The sequence below is a fragment of the Eubalaena glacialis genome, chromosome 9 (assembly GCF_028564815.1).
Source record: "Eubalaena glacialis isolate mEubGla1 chromosome 9, mEubGla1.1.hap2.+ XY, whole genome shotgun sequence".
Lineage (NCBI taxonomy): Eukaryota > Metazoa > Chordata > Mammalia > Artiodactyla > Balaenidae > Eubalaena > Eubalaena glacialis.
The window spans coordinates 21,953,802-21,966,939 of record NC_083724.1 but is presented as its reverse complement, the minus strand read 5'-3'; the positions used below and the strand labels follow the sequence as shown (position 1 = coordinate 21,966,939).

Sequence of the window (13,138 nt, the reverse complement as noted above, 5' to 3'; positions counted from 1 at the left end):
TTCCTGCCTTTTTCCCTTCCTTTGTACAACTCTGTTCACCTTTATGACAATTGTGGGTATAGCTTTTTGGGAGAGTGGATATATTCAGATTTAAAAGGATTATACATAAGTTTTTTTTTTTTTTAACCTTAAAATGAAGGAGAAATTGTGACTACAGTCTTTCAAATGAAACTTTAAAACCCTGTACTTTCACTTATTTTCTATCATGATATTGTTTAACATGTTAATATCTCATTACTCTTGAAATTTATTAATCATTGTATCAACCTGAAGCTCTGTGATGAGAACATGATTATAATCTGGTGTAATTACTCTTTTTTTGTTTTCTTTTTAACATCTTTACTGGAGTATAATTGCTTTACAATGGTGTATTAGTTTTTTATAACAAAGTGAATCAGCTGTATATATACATATATCCCCATATCTCCTCCCTCTTGCATCTCCCTCCCACCCTCCCTATCCCACCCCTCTAGGTGGTCACAAAGCACCGAGCTGATCTCCCTGTGCTGTGTGGCTGCTTCCAACTAGCTATCTATTTTACATTTGGTAGTGTGTGTATATGTCCATGCCACTCTCTCACTTTGTCCCAGCTTACCCATCCCCCTCCCTGTGTCCTCAAGTCCATTCTCTACGTCTGCGTCTTTATTCCTGTCCTGCCCCTAGGTTCTTCAGAACCTTTTTTTTTTGTTTTTTAGATTCCATATATATGTGTTAGCATACAGTATTTTTTTTTTTCTGACTTACTTCACTCTGTATGATAGACTCTAGGTCCATCCACCTCACTACAGATAACTCAATTTCGTTTCTTTTTATGGCCGAGTAATATTCCATTGTATATATGTGCCACATCTTCTTTATCCATTCATCTATCGATGGACACTTAGGTTGCTTCCATGCCCTGGCTATTGTAAGCAGAGCTGCAGTGAACATTGTGGTACATGACTCTTTTTGAATTATGGTTTTCTCAGGGTATATGCCCAGTAGTGGGATTGCTGGGTTGTATGGTAGTTCTATTTTTAGTTTTTTAAGGAACCTCCGCGCTGTTCTCCATAGTGGCTGTATCAATTTACATTCCCACCAACAGTGCAAGAGGGTTCCTTTTTCTCCACACCCCCTCCAGCATTTATTGTTTGTAGATTTTTTCATGATGTCCATTCTGACTGGTATGAGGTGATACCTCATTGTAGTTTTGATTTGCATTTCTCTAATGATTAGTGATGTTGAGCATCCTTTCATGTGTTTGTCAGCAATCTGTATATCTTCTTTGGAGGAATGTCTGTTTAGGTCTTCTGCCCATTTTTGGATTGGGTTGTTTGTTTTTTTGATATTGAGCTGCATGAGCTGCTTGTATATTTTGGAGATTAATCCTTTGTCAGTTGCTTCATTTGCAAATATTTTCTCCCATTCTGAGGGTTGTCTTTTCATCTTGTTTATGGTTTCCTTGGCTGTGCAAAAGCTTTTAAGTTTCATTAGGTCCCATTTGTTTATTATTGTTTTTATTTCCATTTCTCTAGGAGGTGGGTCAAAAAGGATCTTGCTGTGATTTATGTCATAGAGTGTTCTGCCTATGTTTTCCTCTAAGAGTTTTATAGTGTCTGGCCTTACATGTAGGTCTTTAATCCATTTTGAGTTTATTTTTGTGTATGGTGTTAGGGAGTGTTCTAATTTCATTCTTTTACATGTAGCTGTCCAGTTTTCCCAGCACCACTTACTGAAGAGGCTGTCTTTTCTCCATTGTATATTCTTGCCTCCTTTATCAAAAATAAGGTGACCATATGTGTTTGGGTTTATCTCTGGGCTCTCTATCCTGTTCTATTGATCTATATTTCTGTTTTTGTGCCAGTACCATAGTGTCTTGATTACTGTAGCTTTGTAGTATAGTCTGAAGTAAGGGAGCCTGATTCCTCCAGCTCCGTTTTTCTTTCTCAAGATTGCTTTGGCTGTTCGGGGTCTTTTGTGTTTCCATACAAATTGTGAAATTTTTTGTTCTAGTTCTCTGAAAAATGCCATTGGTAGTTTGATAGGGATTGCATTGAATCTGTAGATTGCTTTGGGTCGTATAGTCATTTTCACAATGTTGATTCTTCCAATCCAAGAACATGGTATATCTCTCCATCTGTTTGTATCATCTTTAATTTCTTTCATCAGTGTCTTATAGTTTTCTGCATACAGGTAGTTAGTCTTAATGTCAGGGAGAGGAGGAGTAAGAGAAGAGTGGGAACTAATATTTATTAACTTTCTGCCATGTACCACTATATTACTGCCTTGTCTTTTCCACACCTGGTTCACATTTGAAAATTTGTATGTGTGCACAGGCATATGCGCTCACACAGTCTGCCCCTGTCTCTTTTGCCACTGGGTAGTATTTCTCAGCATTGCTAGGTGCTTAGATGTGTATTATATCCTCAGAGGTCCTAGGATGATACACATACTCCCATGAATCATTTCCAGTTACTTATTTTTTTCTCCGTAGGGTCAACTTATTTTATACCCTGTAGTCAGTGAAATGCAAAACATGTTTTTCTTGAATTTGTGCTCTAAACAGCTGAATGTCAAGGTGACCGCCTGGCACAGCAGTGCTCACCTGTCTTGACGCTTCCCCACCCCTGCTTGTCCTCCACCCTGCAGTTTCTCTCCCTGTCAGCGGATTCTCAGGCTCATGCCCGTGCTGCAGCTCACCACTCTCTCCTCTGCTGTCTCTCTGTCCTTACTTCCCCTTTCTCCATTGTGCTCTTATTTCTATCTCTTTTCCTCTAAGTCAGATGATGTCTTAGGATAATCTTTCTAAGTTCCAATCCCACATTTTCACTTGGCTTCGAGGACAACACCTTAAGGGTGAACTTGTTGCAGGATTAAGTTTTACTTCTTACCGTGAATTCCACTTCTGATCTCAAACCAGAGTCCTTTTCTTTTCCTGTTTCAAATAGTGACACCAGGTTTAATACGTTGGTGATGCATCTGGCACCTTTTTTCTGAGTGTTGTATTAAAGGACGTGTAGGGATGCATGGGGATGAGAGAGAGGACAGACGGGAACACAGGGTCCCAAACTCCTGATCTTGTCCCAGCACCCCACTCCTGCTGAGCTTTGCAAGCAAAGTTAATGGTCAGAGGACGAGGTTGTACAAATACTTACTTTATGACTTTGAGCTTTGACTCCTAGGCCTGATTCAGATTCCTGATGACAAAAGCTGGACAAAGTACAGAGCTGCTTTTGCCTGAGCCAAAATGAGCCTAGGGCTGAGAGCCAAGGCGGGGAAAGTGTTCCCCCCTGCGGTCTAAGTCGTGGCTATCTTCTCTCTCCAGTGGTGGGGAGAGGCCTTCTCAGGGCTGGCATATCCTGGCAGTTTTCTCTGTAGGCTTCTAGAAAGTAACATCATAATAATAGCTAATTATTGAGCATTTACCATATGCTGTACTTTTTTTTTTTTTTTTTTGCAGTAGAAACCCTTTAAATTTTATTTTATGTAAGTAATATGTGCTCATTATAGAGCAATTCGAAAACTCAGGTAAGCTAAAACAATAAAATAAAAGAACACTTACAAGCTCACCAGCCAGAAATAATCATTTATAATTCTCTGAACTATTTGTCTCTATCCATTCACAAAAATGAGTATTTTACATGCGGCCAATTCACTTAGTACAACGCAAATGTCTTTCTCTGCTAGTAAATGCCAGTGAGCACGTTGTTACGCCATCATCTCTAAGACTGCAGTAGTGTTCCGCCGTGTGGCTGAGCTGTCATTTGTTTTGTGCCAAGTGCTTTAGATATATCATCAGTTAATCCTCACACTCAAGGAAGTAGGTACTGGTGTATTCTTACTTTTGCAAATGAGGAAACTAAGACACAACGATATTAAGAAAATTGCTCAAAGACATGCAACTAATACGTGTTAAAACTTGAACCCAGATCTGTCTTGTGCTGTGCTTTCAGAAGACATGGTTTTCAAGAAAGTAACCCGCACCGCCCCTCCCATCCCCCGCACCAGCACTGTCATCTACTACCATGGCCTGACTATTGAAATTGATGATGATGTGCAGGTAGACTGGAGGTTGGGGAAACAGAGAGCAGCCTTCAGCTCCCTTTGGAAGCCATCCTCCTCTTGTCTTTTATCCCATCGCCAGATGGTCATCTCCAAGGCTTATGCTCCAATTAATTCCTCTTTTCAGATGTCTCAGTGGCCAATGCAGGCTAAATGCTGCTGAGGTCAAGTTATATGTAAGAATTACAAAGTGAATGTTAGATTTAACGATGAGAAGGTTATTGATGACTATGGTGAGAGCAGCTTCATTGGGGGGGGTGGTACATCAGTGTGCAGTGGGTTAGGATGAGTGGGAAGTAAGAAGGAAAAGACATGGTGAGTGTTGGTAGTTTGGCAATGAAAGTGAGTGAGAGAACAGTAGCTGGAGAGGGGGATGTGGCTTTGAGGGGGAGAGGCATTTTGTTTGTTTTTTAAGGGTGAAAGAGACTTGTTTAAGTTCCACGTGGCCATTGTTGGTGGAGAAGGAGACTGTGGGTTGAAGGTTGGAGAGTAGGATGGAAGCCTCTGAGGAGGTGGGCGGAGAGTGTCCCCGGCAGAAGTGGAGGGGAGGGAGTGGCCTCTGATGGGGGCGGCATACTTTTTTCATTGTTTCTGGAAGAAGAAGGGAAGTGGTTTGTTTTTGTTTTTGTTTTGTGGCAAGACGTTGAGGGGTTCTTTGCTTATATCTGCAGTTTTCTCTATGAATAGATGATGAGGTCTTCATGAAGAGTGAAGGGGCAGGTTTTGAAGTGAGGCTTAGAAGCTTTCAAAACTTCTACAGGCTTTGCATTAACTCACGGAGAGTCGACTAAGGAAGTATGGGGAAAATGGGGAAGAGAGTTGACTAAGGAAGTATCAAGAGATTGCTTGACAGTGTTGAGGGTCCAGTTGTAGAATTTATTGCTTCAGTCAGTGTGTTTCCCTGATTTTGTTTTTCCTCCAGACTGTGCCTAAGTCTAGAAAAGCAGGCAGTAGGTGGTTGCATTTTTGCCAGAGTTGTATGAATGACAGTGTGGAAGGGACATTTAGGATGTGGGCAGGTAAGATGCTGAAGTGATGGTTGGTGGAATTGATGCTGAGTAAGGAAGAAAGTAAAGACAGGAGTGGATGGATTGTCAAGAACTGTAGGTTCCGAGGCTGAAAAACCAGGGGTACTGGGAGATGGAAGAGTCTGAAATACAGGAGGTGCCAGTTAGAGAGGGAGATGTCTGAATTTCTGTGTGATGACAAAGTCTGTGGAGAGGCTGTGGCAATGGAGTGAGGTGTAGTTGGCTTAGAGGTGGGTGTTGTGTGTGGGAACCACCTGCGTCTTGTGGGCACCCCCCTGCGTCTTGTGGGCACCCAGATTATGAAGCCCACAGGTGCCCTGAGGTGCTCTCAGGGGAATCAGGAGAAAGGCCAGAGGTGTCAGCAGATGACAGGTGTGAGGAGAGGTAGAGATGTCTATAACCTGATGGCATGAGCCTCAAAAGGATTTTCAGGGGTGGGAGGAGTGGTGTGGAGGGAGCAGGATGTCAACAGCAACTCTTGGTCTTGGTCTTAGAGGTTTGTGAAATGTAAGAACACCAGCAGCTTTCCACTTGATGGGACAGCAAGGGGGCTGTATTCTCAGGGGAGAGCCAGCTTTCAGAACTTGAGCAGGTTGAGGAACTACAGGACTTTATTACTTACGGGACGGGTGTTCCAGAGAGCTGGGTGGGAAGATCTGAGGAGGAGGTAATAAATGGAAGCTCGTTTCAGAAGAAGGAGGCCAGAAACCTCTTCAGCATCATTCTCAGGTGCTCTTAGAGCTACAGGGCTTTGAAACAGAATGGGATTAGCTGGCTAATATCTGATAAGGGAAGAGGTTCTTTTTTGAGGGGAGGGGGTTACTCAGACTTGTTAGGATCCAGCCGTGGCCTGGACGGATGGCGTTTCTGACAGAGACAAAGCCTCTCTAGAGTGAGTTGACTGTAAAATCAACTTTTCAGTTGACTGAAAATTCTTGGGAAAGGCTCCAGGCCATAGTCACTGGGCCCATCAGCTCCTAGGGAATAAAGAGGAGTTCTTTTGTGGGACGGTGAGGCCCAGGGGACTGGATGTGCTCCTGGGGGATTGATTTTACTGTGGCTCCGTGCTGGGTCTTCCAAAGTATTAAACTTAACAAAATTTGGCAGAGATGCCTAGAGATGACCAAGGAGATATTCACAGGATGCAATGGTGAGAATGAATATTCTTCATTACAACTCTCGTGCTCGGCTACCTATTTGTAGATCTGACTTCAGGTGTGTACGAATGACCTTATGATCTTTGTGGGGCATTCTAGAGTATGGAACACCGTAAGGAAAGACACAGAACAAAACTGTAAAGTGGTCGCCTCTGATTATGGAATTGTGGGTGCGCACTTTCTTTTTTATTGTTTTGTTTACCACAAATACTAGAAAATAGAGATAAACACTTATTAGTACTTTATTTTTCTAAGTCAGACCCTGAATTTCACAGAGGAGAATTTTACTACAGACTCATATTGGCCTGCATATTTTATTGGCCTGCATATTTTATGAGCACTGTATGTCTTATAACGGACTAGATTTCTTTCCAGAAATTTACAGTAATGTCTGTGGCCCAATTTTAACAAGTGTGCAGAATTCCAAAGTGAGTGCGTTTTGCTAGCCTTGTTCCCAGCTCTACTTTTTCTCTCTGTCCTTGTTTTTCTTTATCTTGCTCACCTACTTCTAATTTATGTCATTTGATCATATTCCACATATCACTCTATCTTTTCTAGAACAAGTGGTGGTAAAAATAAGTAAAATAATTATCAGGTCAGAGAGTGTGAGCATCCTTCTCTTTCATGATGGTTTTTTTTTTATGTTATTGTTTTCCAAAGCATCAGACAAATTTTACTGATTTATTAAATCCCCTGTCCTTAAAGGAGCTGTTTTAAAAAATGAGTTTTTTGTGTGTGTGACTATAAGTATTGTATAAGAATGTTAGAAAGTTTGGAAATAAAGTTGAATGTAAAGTTGTCATCATAAGTCCTAGATTTTTCTTCTAACTTTTTATGTCGAAAATTTCAACACCAATGAAATCATAAAATATGTATAATTAATTTTGTATCCTGCTGTTTTTTCTTAAAACTATTACTGAAGCATTTTTGTCATTAAAAATGTTTTACAGACATGATTACTGATAACCATAGAATAAATATACAATAATTTCCCTGACTGTTTTTTATTGTTGGACATTTAGGTTGCTTTGAATTTGTTATTTTAAATAATATTGCAGTGAACATCATTATACAGGTATCTTTGCCACAGTTTAAACATTATTTCCTAATGATAGATTCCTATAAGTAGCATAGCAGCAATTTTATATATATATATACATGTATGCCATAAATAAAGGAGATAATTCAGGTGAATATTTTCAAAAGCTTACAATGAGGACAGACTTCTTATCAATGACACTAAAAGTAGCAACCATAAAGAGAAAAAATGGATGAATTTGACTATATAACAATTTTAAAATTCTGTATAATAAAAGCCATGTGGCAGTTATGATAGGTAGATCGCTATAAAAGATTTCACAAATGGAAAAGACTAGACTCACAAATATAAAAAAAGACTTCTCACAAAAGAAGAAAAATATACAGCCAACAAACACTTGAAAGGATGTTCAACAACAACAGTCATTAAAGAAACAAAAGTAAAACAAAGATGACATGTTATTTTTCAGTTATACTTCCATCAGAGATAACCAGTATTGAGACTATATGCTAAAAATATAAATCAGTCTATAACTGGAAACAATTTGTCGATTAAAGATACGTATACTCTTTCATCTTTCATGTATATTCTTTCGTAATTTCAAGAGGATTATCAGTGATGTTTACCGTAGTATGGTTTATTGATTGAAAAATTGGTAACAACCTAAATGGGGATTTGGTTTAATTATGGTATATCCATGTGTGTTAAAGATGATTATGTAGATCTGAACTTACTGACACAGAAAGATGTCTAAGATATATTAAAGAGACATAGGAAAATATGAGTGACTGTGCATAGAAAAAAACATGGAAAGATATAAACCATAATATTAATTGCATTTATCTCCATTTAGAGAGATTATGGCTGATCTTTTATTTTTTATTTCTTTAATTTTCCTGAAGGTTTAAAATAAGTGTGTCTAACCTAAATAAATAGAAGGAAAAAAAAAAAGCAGTTGCTCGAAAGTAAAATTGGTTACAGCAGAAACAAAACTTGTGTTTTATCATACGTACTGCTTTTTGTAGTTACCAAAGATTGATTTCAAAGTTAGAGTAGAAATGTTACATAGACTATAATTTAATGAAGTGGTTTTGCAAGCCATAATAAAGAGGAACAACCAGTGGATATCATGTGACAGAAGAGGGCAGAAAGTAGAGCCCTCTATTAGCTCTGTTTACAATGAAAATGAGTTGCATTCATTTGTCACCCTTCAAAATCGACCTTTCCTGAGCCCATAATCATCGACAAGTCCCCAGACAGAATCTGCTGGGGGACTCCGTGCGGTCTTGAAGAATGTCCCTTCCAACCTGCCTTCTTACTGTTGAGGAAACTGAGGCTCCGGGAGGCTTGGTGGCATCTCAGGGATGCTAGGACTGCTCATGCCCCTGCCTCAGGAGGAGTGCCAGGCTACTGCTGCCAGTATTTGTCACCCCTTATGCCTAAAGATTCATCAGTAGTGATTTGGATTTAACTATTCTATTTTTTTTTCCTTCTCTCTGCCTCTCTCTCTCTCTTTCTCTCTCTCTCTCTGTCTCTCTCTCTGTCTCTCTCTCTCTGGTTCTAAAATGCTAATTCCTTTGGGGAGTCTTCTAATAAATCACAAATGCCTAAATTAAACAAATTTCCCCATGTCTTCCCACCCCTACCCCTGCATCATACGGGAAGGTTGTGTTTCATGGGCATATGCCGGTATGTGAAACTTTGAAAAGGGGAGAAGAGGCAGAAAGAGTTAGTTGGGGTTTAGTCTAAGACTGAGTCCTTTAACTGCACAATTTTGCTCAGCCCGTGAGCCTGGCTTCTGGGAAGGATGAAATCATAATTTTTGATGCCAAAGCTGTTCACTGGCTGCTGCTTTGATGGATGACTCTTGTTCATGTGTGTTTTTTTTTTTTTAAGTTACTGTCCTTTTAAAACATTAATTTTTTGGCTGCATTGGGTCTTCGTTGCTGTGCGCGGGCTTTCTCTAGTTGTGGCGAGTGGGGGCTACTCTTTGCTGTGGTGTGCGGGCTTCTCGTTGCCGTGGCTTCTTTTGTTGTGGAGCACGGGCTGTAGGCACGCGGGCTTCAGTAGTTGTGGCTCGCGGGCTTCAGTAGTTGTGTCACGCGGGCTCTAGAGTGCAGGCTCAGCAGTTGTGGCGCATGGGCTTAGTTGCTCCGCGGCATGTGGGATCTTCCTGGACCAGGGATTGAACTCGTGTCCCCTGCATTGGCCGGCAGATTCTTAGCCACTGCACCACCAGGGAAGTCTCTTGTTCATGTGTTTTTAAGATTTTCTTGGTTCTGTGGATTTAAACAGACTTTTGGCTTGAAAGATTTCAATAAATTTATAAAATGTAGTTTGAACCATTTTTATCTTGTGCTTTAACCTCTGAGAACTGTGACCGTCATATAGTTGGTATCCTCACAGGGAAAAATGGCTTATCTGAGGCATAATTTTGGTTTGGGCAAATTAGTGTATAAAAATCCTGCTTTGGGGGCTTCCCTGGTGGCGCAGTGGTTGAGAGTCTGCCTGCCGGTGCAGGGGGCACGGGTTCGAGCCCTGGTCTGGGAGGATCCCACATGCCGCGGAGCGGCTGGGCCCGTGAGCCATGATTGCTGAGCCTGCGCGTCTGGAGCCTGTGCTCCGCAACAAGAGAGGCCGCGATGGTGGGAGGCCCGCGCACCGCGATGAGGAGTGGCCCCCGCTTGCCGCAACTAGAGAAAGCCCTCGCACAGAAACGAAGACCCAACACAGCCAAAAATAAATAAATAAATAAATTAAAAAAAAAAAAAAGAAAATAGAGGCATGAATGTAGTTATCCTGGCCTTAATATTAAAAAAAAAAAAAAAATCCTGCTTTGGTATAAATTAATTTTATTTAATATTGGTTTTTGTTATCAAAACCAATCACATTCCAATCACATTTCAGAAAACTTAAATTCAGTGTTGCAATCACATTTCAGAAAACTTAAATTCAGGGAATTTTTTTTTTTTGCAATACAATGATATTTTACTATTATTTCCTTCTAGATTTAAAAAATCATCTAAAATACAATATAATTTCAAGCTTATGGTCCTGGCAGAATATGGAAGAGTGGGCAAAACCTTTTCTGTTTTCATCTAGTCCGGTTCCTAAATGAGCACGTGATCTGTTAGCTCTACTTTTTATTTGTTTCCCTCTGCCTTTGGCAAAACTTGTCAGCATATTTAGCAGAAGGTGGAGACTTTTTTTTTTTTTTTTTTTTTTTAACAGATTCACAGATTTGGATTCAGTAGCAATATCCTCAGGGGAATTATTCTGCTAAAAGAAATTCTCAGAGTTAAACTTGGAGGAAATGAATCAAATGTTTCTAAGCACAATTCTGAGGGATAGTTCCACTTCCTGAGATAGGGGGAAATGAAACCTCAACATTTTCATTCTAGATCCTTGAAATTTTTAACTGGACCCCGTGGCCTGGACTTGTCATTCCATGTTGGTAAGCCCTGCCATTTGGCTGGTGCGTTTGGTGGAAGAAAAGTGTGTTCTTGCCCAGGTTATTCAAAGAGAGCTTTTTTCCTTCCATTCCGCCAAGATATGCTACTCTTCCCTTACCCTGATTTTGTTCCACTGTCCTCATTTGCAGAGTACTCGGGTGGAGTTTGACCTGCCAGAATATTCTGTTCGTCGAAGATACCAGGATTTTGACTGGTTGAGGAACAAACTGGAAGAATCCCAGCCCACTCATCTCATTCCCGTAGGTACTAAGTCAGTACAGCTTGTTACTCACTTTTGCTGCATTCTCTTTCCTGACGGTGTTCACTCAGCTCTCACCCTTTAAACTATGGACAAACTCTACCTTACATTTCATACCAGATTCACGCATCAAATGTACATTTTATGGATGCTGTATAATACAGTTCACCTTTTGGGTTTTGATTTCTGATTTGCTATACAGTATGCTGGTTTCTTGGGTGGGTTGGGATAGATTTTCACTTTTATTATAACAATTTTTTGAGGTATGGAGAGTCCTAATTCTCATTTGCTGCCTCCTTAAAGACTGTCTGTTTCACCCTTCCTAGACTCCATTCTTGCGGTTTGGATAGCTGCCCCCAGGTGGAGAAAGATGTCTCAGATTACAGCTGGCTGGGCTTTCTTTAGACATGGGTAATTCTGAGAGCAGGAATCTAGCACACAGTCCACTCAACCACAGTTTTTCCTTTAAGAAAACAAACCAAAAGCCAGTTAACTCTATTTATTGAAGAAGCATACTATTTATTTGTTATTTTAGCTGCACGTTTTAAAAAACAAAACTAGAGCAAATAAAATTTAAAAGACTACTTAAAATCAACATATATATTGAGTACTTCTCTACTTTTTTTTTTAGTATAAATAACTGTTTAGACCTCAGATGTTTCTTGGGCTTTGGGGCTTTAGGGCAATTTGGGTCATAAAACTCTTCAGCAGGGCTTTATCTTTCAGTAAAAACCTTGGCTGGATAACTTCTTAGCACTGCCAGTTTTCCTGCTACCACTGCATCTTCCAGTCTTCCCCTCATGGTTGGAAAAGGCTGAATATGCTGTGAACACACTAGCAGTTTTCTTAGTTTTCAAGGCAAAAGTGGCCATGTTGCTAGTGCTGTGATGGGAATGATGGGTCTTGCCTGGGGCTCCATTCTTTCTCAGGGAAACCACTGCCACCCCCCCCCCCAATCTATTCCCTCTGCTCTCCAGGCCTGAAGTTTTGCTTTTCTGTCTTCTAATCACTTAAAAACATGCCAAAAAAGAAACTATAGTTTTAAACAGTTGGAACTATTCCTTAAAATCTTAATTTGGCAAAACTGGCAGCTAGTGAATTTTTTAAAAACAGACTTTTATTTTAGAACAGTATTAGATTTACAGAATTATTGCAAAGATAGTACAGCAAATTCTCACAGACCCCACACCCAGTTTTGCTTATTAGTATGGCGCATTTGTCACAAATAATGAACCAGTAATGATACATTATTATTGACTAAAAGTCCTTTATTCAGATTTCCTCATTTTTTGCCTAATGTCCTTTTTCTGTTCCAGGATTCCATCCAGGGTAACCCATTACATTTAGTTGTCATGTCTACTTGGTCCCAGGCTCCTCTTGATTGTGACAGTTTCTCAGGCTTTCCTGGTTTTTGATGACCTTGACAGTTTTGAGGAGTACCAGGCAGGCATTTTGTAGACTGTCCCTTCGTTGAGATTTGTCTGATGTTTTTCTCATAGTTAGCCTGGGGTGATGTGTTTTGAGGAGGAGAAGCACAGGGGTAAAGTACCATTCTCATTACATCATATAAGGGGTATATACTATCATCTACAGTATTTATCACTGTTGATGTTAACCTTGATCACCTGACTTGAGATAGTGCTTATCAGGTTTTTCCACTGTACAGTTACTCTTTTTTCTCTCCCTCTCCGTACTGTATTGGAAGGAAGTTGCTCTTTATGTGTAGCCCACACTATGCATAAGGGGAATTATGCACCACTTCCTGGCAACTAGGAGTACATGAACTTCGGTACTTAAAGACCAAAGGTTAGACAGCGACACCTGCTGGTGAAACATAGTAGACTCATGCATAGACACTGAAGCCAGAACTGAGAGAATGGAAGTCTCCAGAATGCCCAAGGTGGATCCAGAGTATCTTTAAGTCTGGTTTCCTATGGTCTGGGTAAAAGCAGTGAGTAGAAGCATCTAGAGACTTAAATTTCTTCATAAATTCTTAGTGCATATCTGCGGTGGAGAGAGATTTAATGTAGGAGAGCATCTCTGACTTAAACGTGAAAGTCAGACTGCAAACAAACTTTTTTTTCCCCCCAAAGAAATTCGTCTTACAGCAGCTTTGCTGGGAGGTGTCTGTTATTAATAATCGACTTTGGTCCTTTTACTAG

The 13,138-nt window shown here is 40.3% G+C and overlaps 1 protein-coding gene across 1 annotated transcript in view; it reads left to right on the top strand.

Annotated features, from left to right (window-relative positions):
* SNX30 (sorting nexin family member 30) overlaps positions 1-13,138 on the top strand; it is a 114,932-nt gene that overhangs the window by 52,105 nt on the left and 49,689 nt on the right. Inside the window, exon 3 of the mRNA XM_061200095.1 lies at positions 10,867-10,977. Within this exon, the coding sequence (XP_061056078.1) occupies positions 10,867-10,977 (111 nt within the window). The remainder of the gene's footprint in view (positions 1-10,866; positions 10,978-13,138) is intronic.